This window comes from Dryobates pubescens, chromosome 8 (assembly GCF_014839835.1).
Source record: "Dryobates pubescens isolate bDryPub1 chromosome 8, bDryPub1.pri, whole genome shotgun sequence".
Taxonomy (NCBI): Eukaryota; Metazoa; Chordata; class Aves; order Piciformes; family Picidae; genus Dryobates; species Dryobates pubescens.
Window position 1 is genome coordinate 38,317,437 of NC_071619.1, and position 25,814 is coordinate 38,343,250.

The 25,814-nt window shown below is 47.4% G+C and overlaps 1 protein-coding gene across 2 annotated transcripts in view; it reads right to left on the bottom strand.

Moving 5' to 3' along the window:
* Positions 1 to 24,770, bottom strand: part of IGSF11 (immunoglobulin superfamily member 11) — a 152,785-nt gene extending 128,015 nt beyond the window's left edge. Inside the window, exon 1 of one of the 2 annotated variants that reach the window (XM_054163680.1) lies at positions 24,502 to 24,770. In XM_054163680.1, the coding sequence (XP_054019655.1) occupies positions 24,502 to 24,574 (73 nt within the window). In that variant the 5' untranslated portion in view covers positions 24,575 to 24,770. Of the gene's footprint in view, positions 1 to 9,107; positions 9,169 to 24,501 lie in introns of those variants that run through there. The other variant, XM_054163681.1, reaches the window with a different exon arrangement.
* Between the last annotated feature and the right edge of the window lie 1,044 nt (positions 24,771 to 25,814).

The following is a 25,814-nucleotide window of genomic DNA, read 5'->3' on the forward strand; positions in this document are numbered from 1 at the left end:
CCCCAGCTCCCTCAGCCTCTCCTCACAGGGCTATGCTCCAAACCCCTCCCCAGCTTTGTTGCCCTTCTCTGGACACCTTCCAGCAACTCAACATCTTTCCTAAACTGAGGGGCCCAGAACTGGACACAGGACTCAAGGTGTGGCCTAACCAGTGCTGAGTACAGGGGTAGAATGACCTCCAGGCTCTTCCTGTATAACACTGAATTTGTGGGACGCCAAGATGCCAACTCACCCTCAGTAGCACTAGCCACTGGATGGAGACATAGCCACACTTCTTTTCTGACTAACCTCTTCTGCCATTTTCATCCCAAAGCTCTATGAAAGCGAGCCCCAGCTGAATTCAGAACTAGCCTTTGGTCAGCTCAGGAAGGTGGAAGATCAGTCTCTGGTCCCTAAATAAGGAGGATGCAACTGCTTCAAGCAATCTCTTGATGCTGGTGGGCAGTAGTGTCCTCCCTACTCTAGTCATGAGGTCTGTGGTGACAGGTTGGACTTGATGATCTTTGAGGTCTCTTCCAACCTTAGTGATACTGAATACTGAGATGCTGACTGTGTGTTCCTCTCACAGACACGAGTGCCCACATCTCTTGCAGGATAAAGCATCATTGCCCCTAGAAACCTAATGCAAGCGACACTTCTTTTGATGCCAAAGGCCTCCTTGCAGAATGCAAGGCAGCATGTGGCAGGCTGCTGGGACCATTCATGTTTATCTTGTTTGGCATAGGTGATTGCTTTTTAATTTCCCAATGTTCATTGCTGGGGTCATTAGAGGTGCTGGGGATGAGCAGTAAGCCTGGATAAATTTTATGCGATTAATGTTGTGAAAGCCCTGCAGAAAAAAAAAAGCAGAGAAGACTGCCAGTGCACAATGCAGGATATCACTGCCAGCTTTTCCTTGCATGGTCCCCTCCAGCCCTGAAACTGGAATCATAGAATCAATAACATTGGATAAAACCTCAGAGATCATCAAGTCCAACCTATTACCTAATATCTAACACCTCCTGACAACTAAACCATGGCACCAAGTGCCACATCCAGTCCTTTCTTGAACACCTCCAGGGATGGTGACTCCACCACCTCCCTGAGCAGCACATCCCAATGGCCAATCACTCTTTCTGTGAAGAACTTTCTCCTCACCTCGAGCCTAATCTTCCCCTGGTGCAGTTTGAGACTGTGTCCTCTTGTTCTGGTGCTGGTTCCCTGGGAGAAGAGACCAAGCTCCTTCTCCCTACAACCTCCCTTCAGGTAGCTGTAGAGAGCAATAAGGTCTTCCCCAAGCCTCCTTTTCTCCAGGCTAAACAATCCCAGCTCCCTCAGCCTCTCCTCATAGGGCTTGTGCTCGAGGCCTCTCCCCAGCCTTGTTGCCCTTCCCTGGAGCAGTACATGGAGGAGGACAGGTAGGCAAAGAGCACAGACTGATGAACAGGAATATAAATGGGAAAACAGATTAGTCCAAAGGGCCCTCTACTTTTTTTCCCTGGTGAGACCACATCTGGAGTATTGTGTCCAGTTCTGGGCTCCCCAGTTCAAAACAGCCAAGGATACACTAGAGAGTGTCCAATGGAGCTACAAGGTTGATTAAGGGACTGGAACATCTGTCTTATGAGGAAAGACTGAGAGACCTGGGGCTGTTTAGTCTGGAGGAGGGAAGGCTGAGAGAAGATGTGAATGTTTATAAATAGAAAATAAAGGGTGGATGTCAAGAGGGTAGTGAAGACTTGAGTTTTCTTTCCATAAGGTTCATGAAGTCAGAGGGGGTAGGTACAGGTACTCACTGCTAAGAGAAAAGGCCAGGCCACACTCAACCCTTCATTAAACCCAAAAGACTCCATACAGGTCAGGCTGAAGCACAGATGGGAAGGAGATGAGTTTTCACTGGTTCATAAACTCATAACACTTGTAATCTAACTGTGCTTTTCAGGCTCTAGGACAACAACAACAACAAAAGGAAAGAAAACAAATCACCAAAAACCATAAACAACCCAAAGCCCAAAACCCACAAGTGATAACAAACAATCTGCACTGCACTTCAAAAGCTGCTTTCCACAGTGTGTAACCTGCAAAAGATACACAGAGAAATGCAGACCTTTCTCAGTTTATACTGTTACAACAGCCCTTTAAAATGCTGAGGTAGCTCACACCTATTTTTCTCACTCACAGAATCACCAAGGTTGGAAGAGACCTCAAAGATCACCAAGTCCAACCTGACCCAGAGCAAGTTCTCCTTCCTGTGAGGTTCACTTTTGTCAGGCATTCGATATTTTGTTGGACTAAATGATCTCCAGAGGTCCCTTCCAATCCCTGCCATTCCATGCTTTCTGAATTAATGAGAGATGGTCAACCAAGAAAAGAACATGGAAGGTATTAGGAAAGCTGAGAAATCCAGAAAGATGAAGGTGTAAACAAAATATTATGCAAAACTGATGTCTGAGGGGGTTCAGTTTTTCACTTTATGCAGAAGCCCTATGGGGAGAGGCTGAGGGAGCTGGGGATGCTTAGCCTGGAGAAGAGGAGGCTCAGGGGAGACCTTATAGCTCTCTACAACTACCTGAAGGGAGGTTGTAGCCAGGTGGGGGTTGGTCTCTTCTCCCAGGCACCCAGCACCAGAACAAGAGGACACAGTCTCAAGCTGCACCAGGGAGGATTAAGCTGAATGTTAGGAAGAAGTTCTTCCCAGAAAGAGAGATTGGCCATTGGAATGTGCTGCCCAGGGAGGTGGTGGAGTCACCATCACTGGAGGTGTTTAGGAAGAGACTGGATGGGGTGCTTGGTGCCATGGTTTAGCTCATTAGATGGTGTTGGGTGATAGGTTGGACTCAATGATCTCCAAAGTCTTTTCCAACCTGGTTAATTCTATCCTATCCTATCCTATCCTATCCTATCCTATCCTATCCTATCCTATCCTATCCTATCCTATCCTATCCTATCCCATCCCATCCTATCCTATCCCATCCTATTATATCCTATCCTATCCTATCCTACCCTATCCCTTCCCATCCCATCCTATCCTATCCTATCCTATCCTAATCTATTTTCCCCCAATATGTGAAGGGAAAAGCACATATGTCAGAATCAGAATTGTTTCATTTGGGAAAGACCTCTAAGATTGAGTCCAACCATCAACCTAACACCACCATGGCCATGAAGCCATGTCCTGAAGTGCTGGGGCCACACATTTCTTGACTACCTTCAGGGACAGTGACTCCATCACCTCCCTGGCCAACCTATTCCTATGCCTGACCACTCTTTCTGTAAACAATTTTTCCTGATATACAACCTAAACCTCCCATGACACAGTTTCATGCCATTGTCTCTTGCCCTATCACCTGATACTAGGCAGAAGAAATCAATGCCTTCCTCACTACTTCCTGTCAGGGAAGTTTCAGACGACCTCTCATGTACTTGATGAAATCAGAAATACTGCAAGCAAGTGCAATATTTAAAACATTACCTTCTCCTCACCATCTGAAAGAGCAGTTTTAGCCAGGTGGGGGTTGGTCTCTTCTCCCAGGCAACCAGCACCAGAACAAGAGGACACAGTCTCAAGCTGTGCCAGGGGAGGTTTAGGCTGGAGGTGAGGAGAAAGTTCTTCACAGAGAGAGTTGTTAGCCATTGGAATGTGCTGCCCAGGGAGGTGGTGGAGTCACCATCCCTGGAGGTGTTCAAGAGGGGACTGGATACATATACATAGAATACATAGAATAAACCAGGTTGGAAGAGACCTTCAAGATCACCGCGTCCAACCCATCAACCAATCCAACACCGCCCAAACAACTAACCCACGGCACCAAGCACCCTGTCAAGTCTTCTCCTAAAAACCTCCAGTGATGTGGCACTTGGTGCCATGGTTTAGTAGTCATGAGGTGTTGGGTGTTGGGTGACAGGTTGGACTTGGTGATCTTTGAGGTCTTTTCCAACCTTACTGATTCTATGATTCTATGACACAGTCTCAAGCTGTGGCAGGGGAGGTTTAGGCTGGATGTTAGGAAGAAGTTCTTCACAGAGAGATTGGCCATTGGGATGTGCTGCCCAGGGAGGTGGTGGAGTCACCATCACTGGAAGTGTTTAGGAAGAGACTGGATGGGGTGCTTGGTGCCATGGTTTAGCTGATTAGATGGTGTTGGGTGACAGGTTGGACTCAATGATCTCAAAGGTCTTTCCCAACCTGGTTAGTTCTGTATTCTGTAAAGATGCACTGCCCCACAACTGCAGATGAGGAAACACAATCCTCTCCTATGTTCACTTGCATGAAGGATAAATTTTCTTTGTTTTGTATTTTGAGCCCTAATTCAGCAAACCACTCAGACATATGTTGAAGTTCATCATTTGCCACTTTACCACTTACTCATCCACTCAGGAACATGCCTGAAGTCAAGCATATGCACAGCACGCTGCTGGCTGTGGCCCTGAGATCATTCAGTCCATTTCTGCAACTATTTTAACTCAGTGACGTGAATGTACAAGGAACTAACACATTTGAAGCTATTTTAGCACACACTGGCAAAAGTGAAATTTGAACTTGCCTCTCCACATAAATAATCAGAAATAAAATTATTTGCAAGCAATAGTGAATCCTTGATACCTTTCAGAAACAGCTTAATTCTAAAGAAGAATCATAGAACCATAGAATCAATAAGGTTGGAAAAGACCTCAGTGATCATCAAGTCCAACCTATTACCTAATACCTAACACCTCCTGATAACTAAGCCACGGCTTCAAGTGCCACATCCAATCCTCTTTTGAACACCTGCAGGGACAGTGACACCAACACCTGCCTGGGCAGCACATTCCAAGGGCCAATTACTCTCTCTGGGAAGAACTTTCTCCTCACCTTGAGCCTAAACTTCCCCTGGCACAGTCTGAGACTGTGTCCTCTTGTTCTGGTGCTGGCTGCATGGGAGAAGATACCAACCCCCACCTGGCTACAACCTCCTTTCAGGTAGTTGTAGAGAGCAATAAGGTCTCCCCTGAGCCTCCTCTTCTCCAGGCTAAACAACCCCAGCTCCCTCAGCCTCTCCTCACAGGGCTGTGCTCCAAACCCCTCCCCAGCTTTGTTGCCCTTCTCTGGACACCTTCCAGCAACTCAACATCTTTCCTAAACTGAGGGGCCCAGAACTGGACACGGGACTCAAGGTGTGGCCTAACCAGTGCTGAGTACAGGGCAGAATGACCTCCCTGCTCCTGCTGGCCACACTGTTCCTGATCCAGGCCAGGATGTTTATCACTATGTAAAGGGTGAGTCCCCCAAGGATGGAGCCAGGCTCTTCTCAGTGGTGCCCAGTGACAGGACAAGTAGCTGCCAAGACTTCAAGCTGCCAGGGTGGTGAAATGCTACAGCATAAACTTTTGCTCTGCATCAGCTCCAAGCAACTGAACCTGGAAGTGAAATATTGCTCCTTTGAAAGGGAAACACAAAAAAGCACCCTGCCCATAGGCATGTGGTATGTCAAACATTATTTGTAGAAGCTCTTCAGTAAGTAATTTCAAATAAGTAAAATGCAAAGAAACCACAGGATGTTCACAAACAATTTGCAAATAGAAATGGAAGAGGAATTCATTAAATAAATTATTTGCTATAAATTATTCACCTACCTCTAATCTTCCTTCCACTTAGACTATAAAATTCATGCCATAAAAGATATAGGATACATAACAAGGCATCATTAACTTATGCATTTCCCAGTGCTGCTTTATTTTGACTGTCCAGTTATATTATTGCATTAAGGCAGCCTTTTGTCTCTAATGTACTTTGAGTGTAATACATTTTTGTTTTAAAAGCTCAGCTAAGGAGACCTGGTCCAATTTTAGACTGTGATTTGATTTGGAGCTCCAAGGCTGAATAACTCTTCAAATCAGAGAGGAGAATCCAGGCTGTTCCCTGAGCACAACCAAAACGAAGAGAAATCTTAATACAGCTGGCTAGTTTAATGAGAGTTCCACAAGTTGGGTCCATTTCACATAGGATAGGATAGGATAGGATAGGATAGGATAGGATAGGATAGGATAGGATAGGATAGGATAGGATAGGATAGGATTAGCCAGTTTGGAAAAGACCTTTGAGATCATCGAGTCCAACCTATCACCCAACACCATCTAATCAACTAAACCATGGCACCAAGCACCCCATCCAGTCTCTTCCTAAAGATCTTCAGTGATGGTGACTCCACCACCTCCCTGGGCAGCACATTCCAATGGCCAATCTCTCTTTCTATGAAGAACTTCTCCCTAACATCCAGCCTAAACCTCCCCTGGCATAGGTTGAGACTATGTCCTCTTGTTCTGGTGCTGGTTGCCTGGGAGAAGAGCCCAACCCCCACCTGGCTCCAACCTCCCTTCAGGTAGTTGTAGAGAGCAAGAAGGTCTCCCCTGAGCCTCCTCTTCTCCAGGCTAAGCAACCCCAGCTCCCTCAGCCTCTCCTCACAGGGCTGTGCTCCAAACCCCTCCCCAGCCTTGTTGCCCTTCTCTGGACACCTTCCAGCAACTCAACATCTTTCCTAACCTGAGGGGCCCAGAAGTGGACACAGGACTCAAGGTGTGACCTAACCAGTGCTGAGTACAGGGCAGAAGGACTTCCCTGCTCCTGCTGGCCACACTGTTCCTGATACAGGCCAGGATGCCATCAGCCTTCTTTTCCACCTGGGCACACTGCTGGCTCATGTTCAGCCTACTATCAACCAGTACCCCCAGGTTCCATTGTGCCTGGCTGCTCTCCAGCCACTCTGACCCCAGCCTGTAGCACTACATAAATTCACAGTGAGGAAAAGGTGGAGGCTTTTGTCCCTCAAACCACAGAGCAAACATTTTCTGAGAGGTGAGAGACACAGGAGGCATGCATCAGAGAGCCAAGAGGAGATGGGGAGCAGCTAAGTTTAGGCTTCAGGTGAGGAGAAAGTTCTTCACTGAGAGAGTTGTTAGCCATTGGAATGTGCTGCCCAGGGAGGTGGTGGAGTCACCATCCCTGGAGGTGTTCAAGAGGGGATTGAATGTGGCACTTGATGCCATGGTTTAGTCATGAGGTGTTGGCTGACAGGTTGGACTTGATGACCTTTGAGGTCTCTTCCAACCTTGGTGATTCTGTGATTAGCAGCATCCCCATCTCAGTTGCTTTTTCCTCCCTGCAGCTGCAAGACAAGATGCCAGTTGGGCCTGGGCTGTATGGGCTGTGTGGCCAGAGGAGGAAATGCCAGAAAGAAACTTAAAATACAGTGTGCAGTTCTTTTTAGCCATGAAAACAAATCCCCAGAGAAAGTTCTCACTCAGAGCCAAGGTTGAAGGCAGCTTTTTTCATCTTGTTTGTGTCCTGACTTGTTCTAAGTGACAGCAGCCATACTCTGCTCCTTGTTTGGTCTCTCAGAAGTTGCTTAGATTTGATTTGGGTGGGTTTTTTTTTTTAATACCATATTTGTTTACTTTAAAAATGGTGATGATTGTCACCAAATGCCTCTGTTGGTAGAAAGCTGATGCAAACTGTGGCTATTTGGTTGTGGAGGGAGCGAGAAAAAATGGTTCTTGCAGTTGTCAAAATAATCTCCCAGTTGCCTCCAGAGCAAATGCTGTCCCTGCTGTTGGCAGCAGGTTGCAAGGAAACACTACATCTCATCATCCATTACACATTTTCCCTCCTTGGAAATGGAAGAAAAGATGGGTTTGGAACTCTTTGTCATCCTGGACTGACTCATAGCAGGCTTAGTCCTTGGCCTGGTGGGGGTCAGGTTCATTTCATCAAGGTACAGCACAGAGTAACAGCACCATAGAATGGTAGGAGCCTCTGGAGATCACCTAGCCCAAACCCCTGCTAAAGCTGCATACAGTGTTATTGCACATCAGCATCTCCACAGTACTTAGGAATGCTTTAAAAGCTTCTCAGTACAGGGTCAGAGGCAGGAAGGACATAGGTTTCACTCACAACAGAGACCTCTCAAGACTCTGGTCCCAGCTCCTGACCAATAGACCTTCTTAAAAGCTGAATAGGCTTTACCATGGCACTTGCTACATAAACATGGAGAGAATAGAGTAGAGTAGAGTAGAGTAGAGTAGAGTAGAGTAGAGTAGAATAGAATAGAATAGAATAGAATAGAATAGAATAGAATAGAATTAACCAGGTTAGAAAAGACCTTTGAGATCATCCAGTCCAACCCATCACCCAACACCATCTAATCAACTGAACCATGGCACCAAGCACCCCATCCAGTCTCTTCCTAAACACCTCCAGTGATGGTGACTCCACCACCTCCCTGGGCAGCACATTCCAATGGCCAATCTCTCTTTCTGGGAAGAACTTCTTCCTAACATCCAGCCTAAACCTCCCCTGGCACAGCTTGAGACTGTGTCCTCTTGTTCTGGTGCTGGTTGCCTGGGAGAAGAGACCAACCCCCTCCTGGCTGCAACCTCCCTTCAGGCAGTTGTAGAGAGCAAGAAGGTCTCCCCTGAGCCTCCTCTTCTCCAGGCTAAACAAATCCAGATCTCTAGGACAGACTCAGCTGTGGTATGAATACTGATGCCAGCCACAGTCAGGAAGGTCAGTAATAACTGGAAAAGTTCTCACCAGCTTGATCTGGAGGTTCATCAGGTGCTAGCTATATATATATAGGACAAGCACTCATCTTCCTGCATGTCAAACAACTCATTTCAACCCACTCGCTAAACAAATGGCAGGACACTGCAGCAGAAGCAACCCTTAGGAAGGACAAGACAAAACACCTTTTGGGCCATTTTGCAGCTGTTTTGGCTGTCTCAGCTATCACCCTTTGCCTGGCTGAGGCTGTCACATGCTCCTTTTCCTCACCTAGGAGACCAATCTGTCACTAGGGCCACTCGACTTGTCCCTGACCCTCCAACGTGTTTTCTCCCCCTTTTTCCTGCTCAGGGCATGGAGCCCCAGTGGCAGCAGGTGCGAGCAGAGCCCACACCTCCCTAAGTGCTCACAGCCAAAAGGAAAAAGCCAACCAACCGAACAAAAGCCCCACCAAAACCAAACCAAACCCTCCCTCCACCCCCGCTTCCCGCAGCACCTGGTTTCTCCCTTCCATGCACGGCATCACTGCTGCCAAATTGCAGCCTCGGGGAAAAGGAAAGAAAGAGGCCCAAAAGGCAGCGAGGAAACCCACCGTCCGCTGGCTTCCCTCCATGCGAGGCGAGCGGGCTCCTTCTGCTGCAGTGACTTGGCAAGAGCACCTCGCTCTGACTCAGCACCTCGCCGGCACCTCCTGTCAATTATGCCCACAAACTGCTGACGCCAGAAAGGCTTTTTGCAATTAGGATGCAACTCCAGGCAGTGGGATGCCTCCTCTCCCCCCCTCCTCCCCCCACCCCCCCCTGCAGCGGGCCCCTCCAGTTTAGCCCTCTGGCTTAGGACTGGAGCTACCAGGGAGAGTGAAGGGGGGGATGGGGAGTCGGCAGGAGGTTCTAGTTCAAGATGGGGATCGGGGAAGCCCGAGTTGGACTCGTTCTGTGGATAACCAGATAGCTGCTGTCAAGTGGCAGCTGAAATTCAGTCTCCCCTGAACACAAAACCAACAACAAAACCAAAACCAGCAACAACAACGACAAAAAAAAACCCCAAACCAAAACAAAAACAAACCTGAAAGCAACCCCTGGGAATAGAGAGAGCAGCAAGAAGAGATGACACTACGCCACAAAAAAAAGCTCCTGAAAAACTAACTAACGTGGAGCGTTCCCCAAAGAACAGGCAAAAGGCAGAGCCCTGCTGCAGCTACGTGCAGCTGAGGAATGCAAACTGACACTCAGGCGTTCCCAGGGCAGGAGAAGGAGGTGCTGATTGCGGATGAGTCCCGTAATAAGGGCCCAGGGCACACCAGCTGTTCCAGGGGCAAAAGGAAGGGCTGCCCTTGACAAGCCAAGGACATGACAATGCTGCAGCAAGACTGAGGCTATTCTGTCCCTCTGCCAAGTAGCCAAGGTCCTCTTACCCTGTACAGGGAACAGTGTGGCCAGCAGGAGCGGGGAGGTCATTCTGCCCCTGTACACTGCACTGGTTAGGCCACACCTTGAGTCCTGTGTCCAGTTCTGCACCCCTCAGTTTAGGAAAGATGTTGAGTTGCTGGAAGGTGTCCAGAGAAGGGCAACAAAGCTGGGGAGGGGTTTGGAGCACAGCCCTGTGAGGAGAGGCTGAGGGAGCTGGGGTTGCTTAGCCTGGAGAAGAGGAGGCTCAGGGGGAGACCTTCTTGCTCTCTACAACTACCTGAAGGGAGGTTGTAGCCAGGTGGGGGTTGGTCTCCTCTCCCAGGAGTACCAGAACAAGAGGGCACAGTCTCAGGCTGCACCAGGGGAGGTTTAGGCTGGAGGGTAGGAGGAAGTTTTACACAGAGAGAGAGATTGCCCATTGGAATGTGCTGCCCAGGGAGGTGGTGGAGTCACCATCCCTGGAGGTGTTTAGGAGGAGACTTGATAGGGTGCTTGGTTGCATGGTTTAGTTGCTTGGGTGGTGTTGGGTGATAGGTTGGACATGATGATCTTGAAGGTCTCTTCCAACTGCTTCTATTCTATTCTATTCTATTCTGGCAACCAGCACCAGAACAAGAGGACACAGTCCCAAGCTGCACCAGGGGAGGTGTAGGCTGGATGTTAGGAAGAAGTTCTTCCCAGGAGTGATTGGCCATTGGAATGTGCTGCCCAGGGAGGTGGTGGAGTCACCATCACTGGAGATGTTTAGGAAGAGACTGGATGGGGTGCTTGGTGCCATGGTTTAGCTAATTAGATGGTGTTGGGTGATGGGTTGGACTCTATGATCTTGAAGGTCTCTTCCAACCTGATTAATTCTATTCTATTCTATTCTATTCCATTCTATTCTATTCTATTCTATTCTATTGGATTGAGATCATAAAATCATAGAATCAATAAGTTTGTTAAAGACCTCAAAGATCATCAAGTCCAACCTGTCACCCAACATCTCATGACTACTAAACCATGGCACCAAGTGCCACATCCAACCCCTTCTTGAACAGCTCCAGGGATGGTGACTCCACCACCTCCCTGGGCAGCACATTCCAATGGCTAACAACTCTCTCTGGGAAGAACTTTCTCCTCACTTCCCCTGGTGCAGCTTGAGACTGTGTCCTCTTGTTCTGGTGCTGGTTGCCTGGGAGAGGAGACCAACCTCCTCCTGGCTACAACCTTCCTTCAGGTAGTTGTAGATGATCTTTAAGACCCCTTCCAACCCAAACCATTCTATGAGTAATGCCCAAATTCCATCTGGATGACTGAGGCTGAGAGGGAGAAACCTTAACTAAAACTCAAATCTCACTACAGCAACCTGGATTTACCAATGGCCTCCTGATCAGGTAAGGACTATCTGCTGCACAGCAGGGAGTGAAAGAACAACAAAGTCAAAGAAAACAGGAAAAAACAGTGACTTCAGCAACATGTGCAGGAATTAGCTAAGTGTCACAGCTGGTTACAGTTCTGCAGTGTCTTAAAGGGCGTAGGTGAGGGCTTGGAACAGTCAGTTTCAGGGCACTCAGAAGCTAAACCACTGCAATTGATGCAAGGAGCAACCTGAGTCATAAAGTAACAGTGACTGCTACATAATCAAATTTAACTTCCCCTGTGAGAGAAAAAAACACTGAAAGAGCTTTGCATCACGCCTCTTAGACACTAGAGAAGACAGTAATAAGTTAAAAAGGGTCAAAATAGCCTAATTCCAATAGCAGAGGAATTCTAAAGTTGTTGCACTCTGTATGGTGGTGTGTTGAAGGCAGTCTCGGCATCCTCACTGAAAAGGTACTTGGTGCCTCTGGACAAGAAGACAGACAAAAACCATAGCTGCCTAAACATGAGCCAGCAGTGTGCCCAGGTGGCCAAGAAGGCCAAGGGCATCCTGGACTGTATCAAGAATAGTGTGGCCAGCAGGAGCAGGGAAGTCATTGTGCCCCTGTACGCTGCATTGGTTAGGCCACGCCTTCAGTACTGTGTCCACTTTTGGGCCCCTCACTTTAGGAAGGACATCGAGACACTTGAATGTGTCCAGAGAAGGGCAACGAGGCTGGGGAGAGGCCTTGAGCACAGCCCTGTGAGGAGAGGCTGAGGGAGCTGGGGTTGCTTAGCCTGGAGAAGAGGAGACTCAGGGGAGACCTCATTGCTTTCTACAACTACCTGAAGGGAGGTTGTAGCCAGGTGGGGGTTGGTCTCTTTTGCCAGGCAACCAGCACCAGAACAAAAGGACACAGTCTCAAGCTGTGCCAGGGGAGGGTTAGGCTGGAGGTGAGGAGAAAGTTCTTCCCAGAGAGAGTTGTTCATCATTGGAATGTGCTGCCCAGGGGGGTGGTGGAGTCACCATCCCTGGAGGTATTCAAGAGGAGATTGGATGTGGCACTTGGTGCCATGGTCTAGTCATGGGGTCTGTGGTGACAGGTTGGACTCGATGATCTTTGAGGTCTCTTCCAACCTTGGTGATACTGTGATACAATTGCTGAGAAGCAAGAAAGCACATTGTGTGGTCGAAGGCACAAGAAGCCATTCAGTCTAAGCACTCGCTTCATAAAGATGGGAGCTAGGCAGGCTGAAAACAAAATTGAAGGCCACTCTGAACAGGTGAAAAAAATAAACAACACACACAAAAAAGCAACAAACACTCAGAACCAGAGGACACAGTCTCAAGCTGCACCAAGGGAAGTTTAGGCTGGAGGTGAGGAGAAAGTTCTTCACTGAGAGAGTCATTTGCCATTGGAATGTGCTGCCCAGGGAGGTGGTGGAGTCACCATCCCTGGAGGTGCTCAAGAGGGGATTGGACGTGGCACTTGGTACCATGGTTTAGTGCTGAGGTCTTGGGTGATAGGTTGGACTTGATGACCTTTGAGGTCTCTTCCAACCTTGGTGATACTGTGATACTGTGATTTCAACATATTCAAAGAACAAGTCAGGAATTGCTGAAACATAGGAGAAAGACATTTGTCAAGTAGCTGTGCTGCTAGCAAAGGCAGGCAAGTTCTTCCTAAGCCAGGTGTTTCTTGAAGTTATCAATGCTTGCCCCAAGAGGGGATAGAGGCTAACCTGGAATTTGCAGCAAGGATTGGCTAAACCAGCTAAATTCCCTAGGCCATAAAGTGAAGCACCAAGAGACAAACCAGCTTCATCTCTGCTCAGAGGAACTTGTGGCCCTTCAATCCACTGGAGGGACGGGAATAAGTGATTCATTTTCAGTCACTTCAAAGTACCCCTGCTAAAGCATTCTGGGCAGGATGCCCAGCTTGGTGCCAGCCCCATTCCCTGCTTGCCTGGGGTAGGAGCTATCAGCCCAACACCCCACCCAAGTAGGGTTCAAGTCACCCAGGTTCAGGCTGAGGCCAGAGCTGCTGCACCACCATTCAGCGCCCAGGCTTTGAGGCGTGGAAGCCCCTCTCCCCCTGCTTTTTGCTCTCGCCCTGATTACAAGGGATTAACCCCCAGGTTTCATACCAGCTCTAGGGTGGTTTAATCTATTCCTTAATATCTGGAAGAGAGACAGGAAGCTGGCAAAGTGATTTGGTCTGGCCAAGACAAAAGAAGATTGAGAGACTTTCCAAGGGATCTGACAAAGCTGGGCAAGTGGGCAGCAAGATGAAATTCCACATTACCAAACAGACAGTAATGAGAACTTGAGAGAATAATCTGAACTCCTCATGTACGATGGGGCTCTAATTCAAATGTAATCACTCCAGGAAAATATCTTGGTATCACTGTGAAAGGGCTCAATGAAAACATCTGCTCGACACACAACTGTGGTCAAAAAAGCAAGCAAGCTGTTAGGCCATCTAAAGGCAGAAGCTGAAAGGGATGCTGGAAGCATTAAAATGATCACTGACAGCACATCCTGTGCTTAATCCTGGGTGGCACACCTGAAACTACAGGGGGCACAGGAAGGATTGGACATTCACCACCCAATACCTGCTCAAGTACTGTTAAGATGGGGACAATTCAATCTGGAATGGAATTACCAACAACAACAAAAAAATATGAAATCACAGAATCACCAAGGCTGGCAGAGACCTCAAAGATCATCAAGTCCAGCCTGTCACCACAGACCTCATGACTAAACCATGGCACCAAGTGCCACATCCAATCTCCTCCTGAACACCTCCAGGGATGGTGACTCCACCACCTCCCTGGGCAGCACATTCCAATGGCTAACAACTCTCCCAGTGAAGAACTTTCTCCTCACCTCCAGCCTAAACCTCCCCTGGCGCAGCTTGAGACTGTGTCCTCTTGTTCTGGTGCTGGTTGCTAGAGAGAAGAGACCAACCCCCATCTGGCTACAACATCCCTTCAGGTAGTTGTAGAAAGCAATGAGGTCTCCCCTGAGCCTCCTCTTCTCCAGGCTAAGCAACCCCAGCTCCCTCAGCCTCTCCTTGTGCTCAAGGCCTCTCCCCAGCCTCGTTGTCCTTCTCTGGACACATTTAAGAGTCTCCAAGTCCTTCTTAAACTAAGGGGCCCAGAACTGGACACAGGACTCAAGGTGTGGCCTAACCAGTGCTGAGTACAGGGGCACAATGACCTCCCCGCTCCTGCTGGCCACACTATTCTTGATGCATGCCAGTGAAACAGGTGTTATTACATTTGGGGTTGGGTTGTTGTTGTTCAGTTTTGTTTGTGGGGCTTTCAGGGTTTGGAGTTTGGGGTTTTGCTGGGTTGTTGGGTTGAGTTGGTTTTGGTTGGTTGGTGTGGTTTGATTATTCTTTGTTTGATTTGTTTGTTGGGGTCTGGGGCGTGTTTGTCGTTGGTTGGTTGGGTTTGTTTTTAAGAGCAAGAGAGAAGTGTGCTCAGTGGGAGAGCAGGAAATGTGACCAGGCTTAAGGAAACTTCTGCTTTTCTGCTTATTCTACATAACCCATAATTAACTACCAGAAATTATTAGCTCAGGGTATTGTAAAGTCAAGAGCTCAGCAGAAATCACCTGTACATTTATAAGGATACTGTGAATATCCACAGATGTGTCAGGTAGAATGAAAAAAGAAAGGGAAGGGAAGGGAAGGGAAGGGAAGGGAAGGGAAGGGAAGGGAAGGGAAGGGAAGGGAAGGGAAGGGAAGGGAAGGGAAGGGAAGGGAAGGGAAGGGAAGGGAAGGGAAGGGAAGGGAAGGGAAGGGAAGGGAAGGGAAGGGAAGGGAAGGGAAGGGAAGGGAAGGGAAGGGAAGGGAAGGGAAGGGAAGGGAAGGGAAGGGAAGGGAAGGGAAGGGAAGGGGTTCAGAGAGGAGAGGAGAGGTTCGGAGGGGAGGGGAGGAGAGGTTCGGAGAGGAGAGGTTCGGAGAGGAGAGGAGAGGATTTAAAAAGCACAGCAGCACCACTCCCTCATGCTTCTAGGCATTAGCCAACTTCTAATTAATGAAGATTAGGAAGCAGTCTTCACAGTGGGCTTGCAGAGAGGGTGTACCAACCCACTTACTCCTGGCAGGCGCCGTTAATATGGCAGGCAAGGAAAGAGCTCAGCCAGGCAAGCTGTGGTAGTTTCGGGCTGTACCTTTAAAATCTTCCACAGATCTTGAACAGAATGTAGCAAAGTGTAAATAAATCACCACTGAGTGCAAATAGGGAAAATGATGATAGTCCTAAACACTGGAGAGATATCTACCATAAGAATTAGTTTGGTAAACAATCTTCCTCGCTCTGGGAAATACTGACTTTGTGCTTCGGCTGACCTTGGCTGCATTGTTTTGGCTAAGTGCAAACACTTTTCTGCATTTTCCTCTTATCTCTTTGTGTCCAGGGCAGCAAGGAGGTGGGGCAGGGAGTGGGAATCTATTAGAAGCAATTAGAAGCTAGCCCTGCTTTTTTTTTTGGCCAAGGGGGTTCTTGTGCTGTTTATGCATTGCAAATACCTGTAAATGCAATCATAGGATCAATAAGGTTGGAAAAGACCTCAGAGATCATCAAGTCCAACCTGTCACCCAACACCTCATGACTACTAAACCATGGCTTCAAGTGCCATGGCCAGTCCCCTCTTGAACTCCTCCAGGCATGGTGACTCCACCACCTCCCTGGGCAGCACATTCCAATGGCCAATCTCTCTTTCTATGAGGCACTTCTTCCTAACATCCAGCCTAAACCTCCCCTGGCATAGTTTGAGACTGTGGCCTCTTGTTCTGGTGCTGACTGCCTGGGAGAAGAGACCAACCCCCTCCTGCCTATAACCTCCCTTTAGGTAGCTGTAGACAGCAATCCTGTGTATTTTGTACATATTCATTGCATTTCATTGTGGATTGTAGTTTTGCTTGTAAACACAGCTTCATTTGCTTCCAACTAGGCTGGTCTGGCAATTTAATGCTGGGGGGCAATTTCAACCCACCACACAAGCCCATGCAGTTTTGGAGGCTGAGCTATGCATGCCCAACAGGACTGCACCAAACCTCCTCCTGATAACTGAAGGGGATGCAAGATGGAGTTACCTCAGCTTAACCTTGCACCTGGAAATTTTGTATTGGTTGTTTTGGATGTGGAAAAAGCTTCCCTGAGGAAAGGAGAGGTGATGGACATTATTTGCTCTCCATTAGTAGAAGAAATACCTGGACAGTGTCCAGAGAAGGGCAAAGCTGGTGATGCAACAAGAGAACAGGTCTTATGAAGAGCAGCTGAGGGAACCAGGGTTGTCTAGGCTGGAGAAAAGGAGACTGAGGGGACACCTTCTCACTGTCCACAACTGCCTGAAAGGAGGTTTTAGTGAGGTGGGTGTTGGTCTCCTCTCACAGGTAAGAAGTGATACAATGAGAGGAAAAGGACTCAGATTGCAGCAGGAGAGGTTTAGATTGCACATCAGGAGAAAGTTCTTCCCTGAAAGGGTTCTCAAACACTGGAATAGGTTGCCCAGAGGGGTGGTTGAATTCCTGTCCCTAAAGGTGCTTAAAAGACACAGAGATATGGTGCAAAGTGACACAGTTTAGCACCGGACTCGGTAGAGCCAGCTAATGGTTGGACTTGATGTTAAAGGTCTTTTTCCACCAAAATGATTTCATGCTTCTGTATGACTATGTTATGACAGGGAAGTGGAGCATGGACATCCTGTGAAATTAAGAGATAATTGGGCTGAGTAAGCATTGAAATCCAGAGCAATAAGAGCAACTTGCAGCACTTGCCTAGCACCAGACACCTGGTGGTTAAATGTTTGGTACCAATTGGCCATTGCAGAAACTCTCCACTCCTTTGTGTGTTGTGTCCCCCCCCCACAAAATGACATTCCTGGCTTTAGCATTTTGAACAAAACCAAAGCCCAGACATAAGTAGGTGGAATTCAGACACTAGGTTTCTCCTGCTAATGATGGCTTGGGAAACACTCACTAGCTCATGCTCATTTAGCTAGGTGGACTAATGAGGATGTGAGGGGAAAATGAAGAAGCAGAAAAAGAAAGCATAAATTTATATCCCTAAGTAAGAGACCTGATCAATCTAATACCAAAACTACACTTGGAATAAACTTCATGCAGATAGGCAAATGCACAAGGTCTGCTGTGCTGCCAGGGGAAGAGCTGGGGCTCCACGCATGCTCAAGTAACAAGAAAGTGAGCTTGGTTTGCTAGTCTGGTTCTGAGGCCAGAAAAGAGGGGGGGAATTAAATGAAAAAGATGCTTTATTTCACAAATAGAAACTTCTCTTAGTTTGCATGCTGCCTCATTCTGCTTCCTTTGGTGCAGCGTTCTACAGCACGAGGAACAAGGAAAGGACACACAGGACAACACCATGTACATGAATGGAATGGAATGGAATGGAATGGAATGGAATGGAATGGAATGGAATGGAATGGAAGAGAAGAGAAGAGAAGAGAAGAGAAGAGAAGAGAAGAGAAGAGAAGAGAAGAGAAGAGAAGAGAAGAGAAGAGAAGAGAAGAGAAGAGAAGAGAAGAGAAGAGAAGAGAAGAGAAGAGAAGAGAAGAGAAGAGAAGAGAAGAGAAGAGAAGAGAAGAGAAGAGAAGAGAAGAGAAGAGAAGAGAATTAACCAGGTTGCAAAAGACCTGGTTGGAAAAGAACTCTGAAGTCGCCAAGTCCAACCTATCACCCAACACCATCTAATCAACTAAACCATGGCACCAAGCACCCCATCCAGTCTCTTCCTAAACACCTCCCGGGACAGTGACTCCACCACTTCCCTGGGCAGCACATTCCAATGGCCAATCACTCTTCCTGTGAAGAACTTCTTCCTAACATCCAGCCTAAACCTCCCCTGGCACAGCTTGAGACTGTGTCCTCTTGTTCTGGTGCTGGTTGCCTGGGAGAAGAGACCAACCCCCACCTGTATGTGGTGTTTGCATGTATGTGTCCAGAGAGCAAAAAAATAAAGGACAGAGACTGTGAGAGATGCTACCAATTGCTGAAAGCTGTTTTTGACCACTGTTTTTTGATCACTGGAGAAGAGGAGGCTCAGAGGAGACCTTATTGCTGTCTACAGCTACCTGAAGGGATGTTGTAGTCAGGTGGGGGTTGGCACTTGGTGCCATGGTTTAGTTGCTTAGATAGTGTTGGATGATAGGTTGGACTCCATGACTTCGAAGGTCTTTTCCAACCTGGTTAATTCCATTCTATTCTATTCTACTCTATTCTATTCTATTCTATTCTATTCTATTCTACTCTACTCTATTCTATTCTATTCTATTCTACTCTATTCTATTCTATTCTACTCTATTCTCTTCTACTCTATTCTATTCTATTCTACTCTATTCTATTCTATTCTACTGTATTCTATTCTATTCTACTCTATTCTATTCTACTCTATTCTATTCTATTCTACTCTATTCTATTCTACTCTATTCTATTCTATTCTACTCTACTCTATTCTATTCTATTCTATTCTACTCTACTCTATTCTATTCTATTCTAAATATTTGTGAGAGAAAAGTGAGGTGGCATACACTAGGAGCCCTGCAATTGTGACTTCTCTAAAGGAGAGACTGGACAGATGTCCTACCTGACAGCAAGCAAATCATTTCATCTCAGTCCACTTCACTTTTCCCTGCTATAAATCAAACTGACTGCCCTCACGAAGTAAGTTTGGAGACTCTCAATTAGACACTGCTCACAAATGACTGTGCAAACACAAGGCCATGGCAACCAGGGAACTCTCTTTGTTGTACTACTGTCTATTAAACAACCAGGAGCTAAATTTCCCTCTGAACATTTACAAAAGGGAAGGCAGCATTAATGCTCCGCAAGCAGAAAACTACAAAGGACAGATTTTCAGTGCATGCACTTCTCCTTGAAACAAACTGTGTTAAAAGCACTTTACTTAAAAAGCACAATGATAGTAGCATCCTGCTAAATATAGATGACTCACCACAATTTAGTAGTGAGCATCCCTGAGGAGTACCATCACAGCGTTGCTTAACCTGCTGCATAAATTTAAGCCTTCTCCTGTGGCTATGGTTTGGACCGAGACACTCAAGCCTACGACCAGCTGACCTTCAGAGGGTCATGAAGTCTGTCTGATTGTGACCCTCACTTTCTCCATCTGTGCTCAGTGTAACAATAAACACATCTCTCCAGAGAAGGCAGGAAAAAATCATGTCTCAGTTCCTTAATGAGCTGTTTATACCATATTTTGTACACCCATATTGCTACTGAGCAGCTAAATATAGCTGTTCTTGAGGCACTTTGAGATCTCTTGGAGAAGGGAGGCTTTCAAAAGAAAATTGGAGTTTAGGCAATACTGAGAAGTTGAAGAATCCATTTCCAAAATAAGGAGAGGATGCCCACTTCAGAGACACAAGAAGCAGTTAATGCATCTGTGCCTGCTGCTAGGGACCAAGGTCAGGTCACGAGCGAAATGATTTAGCTACACGTCACAAAACCACACAGCTTGACACAAGTGGCAATCTGTTCCAGGGGAAAAGAGTAAAAAAAGATAAAATAAAAAGGCATAGGCATGGAAAGGAGTAGTGAGGGACTGCTACAGCCATCCTGTCCAGGCATGAGGACTTGGTGCAGGGCTGGGAAGGGTAAGTAGGCTAGCGCAAGGGTGCTGCAAGGCCAGAACTTAAATGCTCAGTTTCAGCTGTGATAACCTCAGAGTGGCAGAAGGGTGACTTCAGGTGAGGACTGGAAAGATCAACCTGTGTGAAAAGTTGCAGATCAGCTTTTGCATAAATGCAATACTGCCAGGCACAAACACACACATCCATGCCCTGCCGTGATCTTGCAAGATCCAGCTGCAAGAGACTAACGTGCTGACATCTCACCTGTTGCAATACAATGTCACAGGATTCAAACATCATGCAGTAAAAAAGAAAAAGGAAAAAAAATGAAGAAGAAAGAAGAAAACAAGAAAAGAAGAAGAAAGAAGAAAGAAGAAAGAAGGAAGAAGAAAGGAGAAGGAGAAGGAGAAGGAGAAGGAGAAGGAGAAGGAGAAGGAGAAGGAGAAGGAGAAGGAGAAGGAGAAGGAGAAGGAGAAGGAGAAGGAGAAGGAGAAGGAGAAGGAGAAGGAGAAGGAGAAGGAGAAGGAGAAGGAGAAGGAGAAGGAGAAGGAGAAGGAGAAGGAGAAGGAGAAAGAAAGAGAAAGAGAAAGAGAAAGAGAAAGAGAAAGAGAAAGAGGAGGAAGAAGAAGAGAAAAAGAGAAAGAAAGAAGAGAAAAGAGAAAGAAGAAGAGAAAGAAAAGAAAAAGAAAAAGAAAAAGAAAAAGAAAAAGAAAAAGAAAAAGAAAGAAAAAGAAGAAAAAGAAAAAGAAAAAGAAAAAGAAAAAGAAAAAAGAAAAATAAAAGAAAAGGAAAAAGAAAAAGAAAAAGAAAAAGAAAGAAAAAGAAAAGAAAAAGAAAAATATAAAAAGAAAAAGAAAAAGAAAATAAAAAAGATAAAGAAAAAGAGAAAAAGAAAAAGAAAAGATAAGGAAAAAGAAAAAGAAAAAGAAAAGAAAAGCAAAAAGAGAAAGAAAAAAAAAGAAAAAGAAGAAAGAAAAAGAAGGGGAAAAAAGATAAAGAGAAAGGAAAAGGAAAATAAAAGAAAAAAAAAAGAAAGAGCAAAAGAAAGTAAAAAGAAAAAAAGAAACAGGTTCTGCAGTTTAGCAGAACCCAATGTGTAATTCCTGACACATCTGACAATTTGCAGTGTGCTATTTCTAGCTATGTAGCAGGATTGATTTGCAAGTCCAGGTTTGGATTCAGAGCTCTAAACAGCACTCCCTGCCATCTTCCCTGAAACTCTAGGGAACCAGTTTACAAAAAAAACCCACAAACAACAAAATACAACAAAATATTGGATGGAATGAAGCTGGAGGTGGGGAGATTTAGGCTGGAGGTGAGGAGGAAGTTCTTCACCATGAGAGTGGTGAAGCCCTGCAATGGGTTGTCCAGGCTGGTGGTTGGGGACCCGTCCCTGGAGGTGTTTAAGACCAGGCTGGATGAGGCTCTGTGAGGTGTCCCTGCCCATGGCAAGGGGGTTGGAGCTGGATGATCCTTGTGGTCCCTTCCAACCCTGACTGATACTATGACACTATTATTTCCACAAAAGTTATTACAGTTATAATGCTTTAGAGGGAAAACAGAGATGCTGCTTCTGCCCAAGGAACATTAAACGGGGGGGTGGGGGGGTGGTGGTGGTGATGGGGGTGGTTTACAGGCCCAAAGAATGCAACCATCTGACTCTGGCTAAATAAACAGATAGATAAATAAATAAATAAATAAAAAGTAAAATAAACAAATAAATAGAAGGGAAATAAATTCTATTCCACAGATTGCAAAACAACCTAAGCAAACGAGAACCATAACACTTGATTGGCGTTTACTATGAAGTCTGATTCTATTTTATCGCAGGCATAAAGTGAGAGAATGGCAAAATGACCTCCAGGGGCCTTTTCCCCAGCACCACTTTTCATTCGGTTGGCATTAAGTACCTCTTCTGAATATACACTCTTACAGCTTCTGCTCCTTTAACTTTTAAATCTTGCACCTTTCATTTAGAGTTTGCTTTGCCCGTGCCCCCCCCCACCCCATGGCTTTTCTTCACCACCCTCTGAACCAGTCTGAAGCCTCGCAAAAGTGGGGGGGGGGGGGGGGGGAGGAGGAATGGGGGGGTGATGTGTGTAAAAAAAAAAGCCTAAAAGATAAAAATAAATATTTAAATAAAGAAATAAATTCACTCTTCTTAACCAGCCCTGAGCAGAATTACACTTAGTGACCTTCTGCAAATGTTTAGGAAGAGCTCTCTCATTTTCATTTCCACTTTCGAGAGGCTGACGGAGCTGGGGTTGCTTAGCCTGGAGAAGAGGAGAGCTTATTGCTGTCTGCAACTACCTGAAAGGAGGTGGTAGCCAGGTGGGGGTTGGTCTCTTCTCCCAGGCAACCAGCACCAGATCAAGAGGACACAGTCTCAAGCTGCACCAGGGGAGGTTTAGGCTGGAGGTGAGGAGAAAGTTCTTCACAGAAGGAGTAATTGGCCATTGGAATGTGCTGCCCAGGAAGGTGGTGGAGTCATCATCCCAGAGGTGTTCAAAAAGGCATTGGACATGACACTTGAAGCCATGCTTTAGTTAGTCATGAGGTGTTGAGTGATAGGTTGGACTTGATGATCTCTGAGGTCTTTTCCAACCTGATTGATTCTATGATTCTATGAGTCTGTTCCTTATACCTCACCAAGCTTTTCCTTTCAAATTCAAGAACCGCTGAAAGTATTTTTGTACTTTCTAACACAGAAGTAACTGCACCACAGCTATTTTCATCTACCAATGTCTTCTAAAAAACCTTTCCTAAGACAAAAAAAGACACACACATCAAAGAAAAGATCAGACACAGGTGGTTCATTCAGATAACCTCTAAACCTTAAATCAAAGCACAAGAGAATGAAAGCATCACAGACAAATGTTTCATGGCAAGGTGTTTCTGTGCCTTTTTGTCTCTGTTGTCATTGTCCCCACGTGCCCTCAACAAAAGGAAACCACCAAGCAAAACAGAAGGAAGTAGGAGTCAATCTTCTTGCTTAACATGATAATTAAACATCCCTTGAATTTTAACCTTAAATCAGGTTATTGCTATGTTTTTCAAAGAGTATCACAGAACAGAAATGCTTCATCACTTGCGTGCTTCCAACTTCAGCAGGCACAGCAACTTTCTAGATGGCTATGCCTTGGCAATGTCTGCAATGAAAAAAACTGTGCCATGGAGAACCTGAAAGTCATTCAACTCACTTTTCAACCTGGAAAAGTTCTAAAAGTGAACAAATGTCACAAAGTGTGAATGAGCTAAGATTGTTTCTTCCAGTTAAATGCTAACACTCCTTTTTCTCCATCACTGGTCTCATCTGCAGCTGCAATTCGCATTTAATGCATGGGACTCAGACTCCCAAATGTCTTCAGGGGATGGGGCTCAGGGTGCTGAGGTATTTGTGAGCAATTCACCTTGTCCATCACAAGCCTTGTTTCTTGGCAGCTCGTAGAATGGCCTGCTGTACCACACAGGGCAGTGAGAGCCAGGATCTTTCACCCAAGCAGCAGACTCCATCCAGATCCCAACATTACAGAAGTTTCATCCAGATGTTGCTGAGATGGCTCTGGTATTCTTGTGGGAGAGCCCATAATTTCTTACTGTGCTCCCACTCTCAGGGATCACCTCCAGCAGGTTTCTCAGCTTCCTGGTCACAAAGGTGACCAGCAGCAACGCCTAGATGGCTGTGCACTGCTCACTGCTGAGCAGACCTCCACCAAACTACTTCATGGAGCTCTGTATAAAAGAGCAGACCTTAAGAAAATCACCTTGGAGACCTCAGTAAAATATAACTAAGGAGACCTGTTCTGAAGTTTGGCATGACTTGAAAGAAGGTGTTGCCACCTGATCAACAGAGGAGCCTGAACATTTTGTGCTTTGTAGTTTCTTCTGTTGCCCTTCCCACAGCACCTCTTGGTACTCTCCACCAATGCACTAAGTGATGTGAGTAGCATCTGTCACATGCAATTTATTTCCTCTCCACAGAGAGGACCGGGGTACACACCTTATTTTGGAAGGGCTTCTGGGAGCAGGAGGTGATAGAGTGGTTTGGGTCTCTCCACCTTCCCCAGGGGTAGGCTCTTATCTTAGAGCTGAAGGAACCTGCCAGGGAAGAGGAGGCAGGGGAGGACCCCCGGGGCACACAGAAGGTTCCTGGCAGCCCGTCACCATCTCTGCAGAAAGTTCCCTGATGCCTCAGGGCCTGAAGGATAGATCAGAGTTTTTCCACCCAGGTAAGCTTATAGAGAGGTTAGGCCCTGACATCACTGAGCACGACCTGAAGCCCAGTTTAAAGCAAGTTTTCTGGCACCAAAAGGGAAAAAAATAAAATGAAATAATAACAGTAAGAAGGCTGGTGCAGGGGAAGCAGCAAATAGGAACCGAGCGGAGCAGCGATCCTTCCCCACGCCTGCCCTGCAAAAGCGCTCACCCGCCGCAGCATTTCCGAGCATCACCGGTGGGACCACGACCAAAACTTCCCCACCGGGGCACCGGGGTGGGGTGGGCGCCCGGGGACATGGGGCGGGTGGGTCCCCGCCCTCCCCATCCGCCCCGGGAGCCCACCCCACGCCGATGACCCCCCGGTGGGTACCACGCTCCTTTTCCACCCATCCAGCACTCACCTCGCAGGGCCAGAAGCACGGCCAGGGCTACCGGCACCCACCTCCCGCCGCCTCCGGGGCTCAGCCGCGTCATGCCGGGCCGGGCGAGGGGCGCAGGGCGGGCCGCCGAGCCCTGCCTTTCCCCGCAGCCGCAGGTGCCACCGTCACCGCCACCACCGTTAATGGTGGTGCCGCCGCCACCGCCGCCGTCCCGGGACCGCCCGCTCGCGGCGAGGCTCCGCCGTACCCCAAGCCCCGCTCGCCCGCCCGGGGAGGGCGGCAGGCACCGGCGGCCGGCCCGAGAGCGCAGCCTGGCGGCCCCGAGCAGCCCCCGCAACCCGCCGGGCTGCGGCTGTCACCCCCCGCACGGCGCCGAGCGTCCCGTCCCGGCGCACGGCGGCACGGTTCCAGCACCCTCCTTCTCTGTAGGGGCCAACCACAAACTGGGGGGATTCTCGACACCATCACCACCCTCAACCCGCCTCCAAGCCGGTGCCGCTGCATCCGTAGGGATGCTGCACCGCTCAGGGTGTGGAGTTGTGGTCCTGAGCAGGCTGGAGATGGCAGCTCCTAGCACCTTCTTCGGCTCATAGAGTCATTGGGGCTGGAAAAAGCTTTTAAGATAATCGAGTCAAATCATTATCTAACTCTGCAAGTATTGTGCTAAACCATGCCCGTCTGCACCACATCTCTGCAGCTTCTAAACACCTCCAAGGATGGAGATTCAACCACGTCTCTGGGCAACCTATTCCAGTGTTCAAGAACCCTTTCAGTGAGGATCTTTCTCCTAAAATCCTATCTAAACCTCCCCTGGTGCAACTCGAGGCCATTTCATTTCATCCTATCACTTGTTACTAGGGAGAAGAGACCAACACCCACCTCCTCCTTTCAGGGGGTTGTAGAGTGTGAGAAGGTCTCCCCTCAGCCTCCTTTCCTCCAGAGTAAACAACTCCAGTTCCCTCAGCTGGCCTGCACAAGACCTGTTCTTCAGACCCTTCACCAGCTTTGAAAGCCTTCTCTGGACCTGCTCCAGCACCTCAATGTCCCTCCTGTACTGAGGGCCCCGAAACTGAACCCAGTGCTCAAGGTGCAGCCTCACCTGTGCTGAGTACAGGGGTCAATCACTTCACTGGCCCTTCTGCTTACACTATCCCTGATGTCAACCAGGACGCTGTTAGCCTTCTTGGCCACCTGTGCACATGCTGGCTTCTGTTCAGCTAGCTGTCAGCCAGCACCCCCAGGTCCTTTTCTGCTGGGCATTTTTCCAGCCACTCTGTCCCAAGCCTGTAGTGCTCATTCATGAGGTTGTTGTGACCCAAGTGGAAGACGCAGCA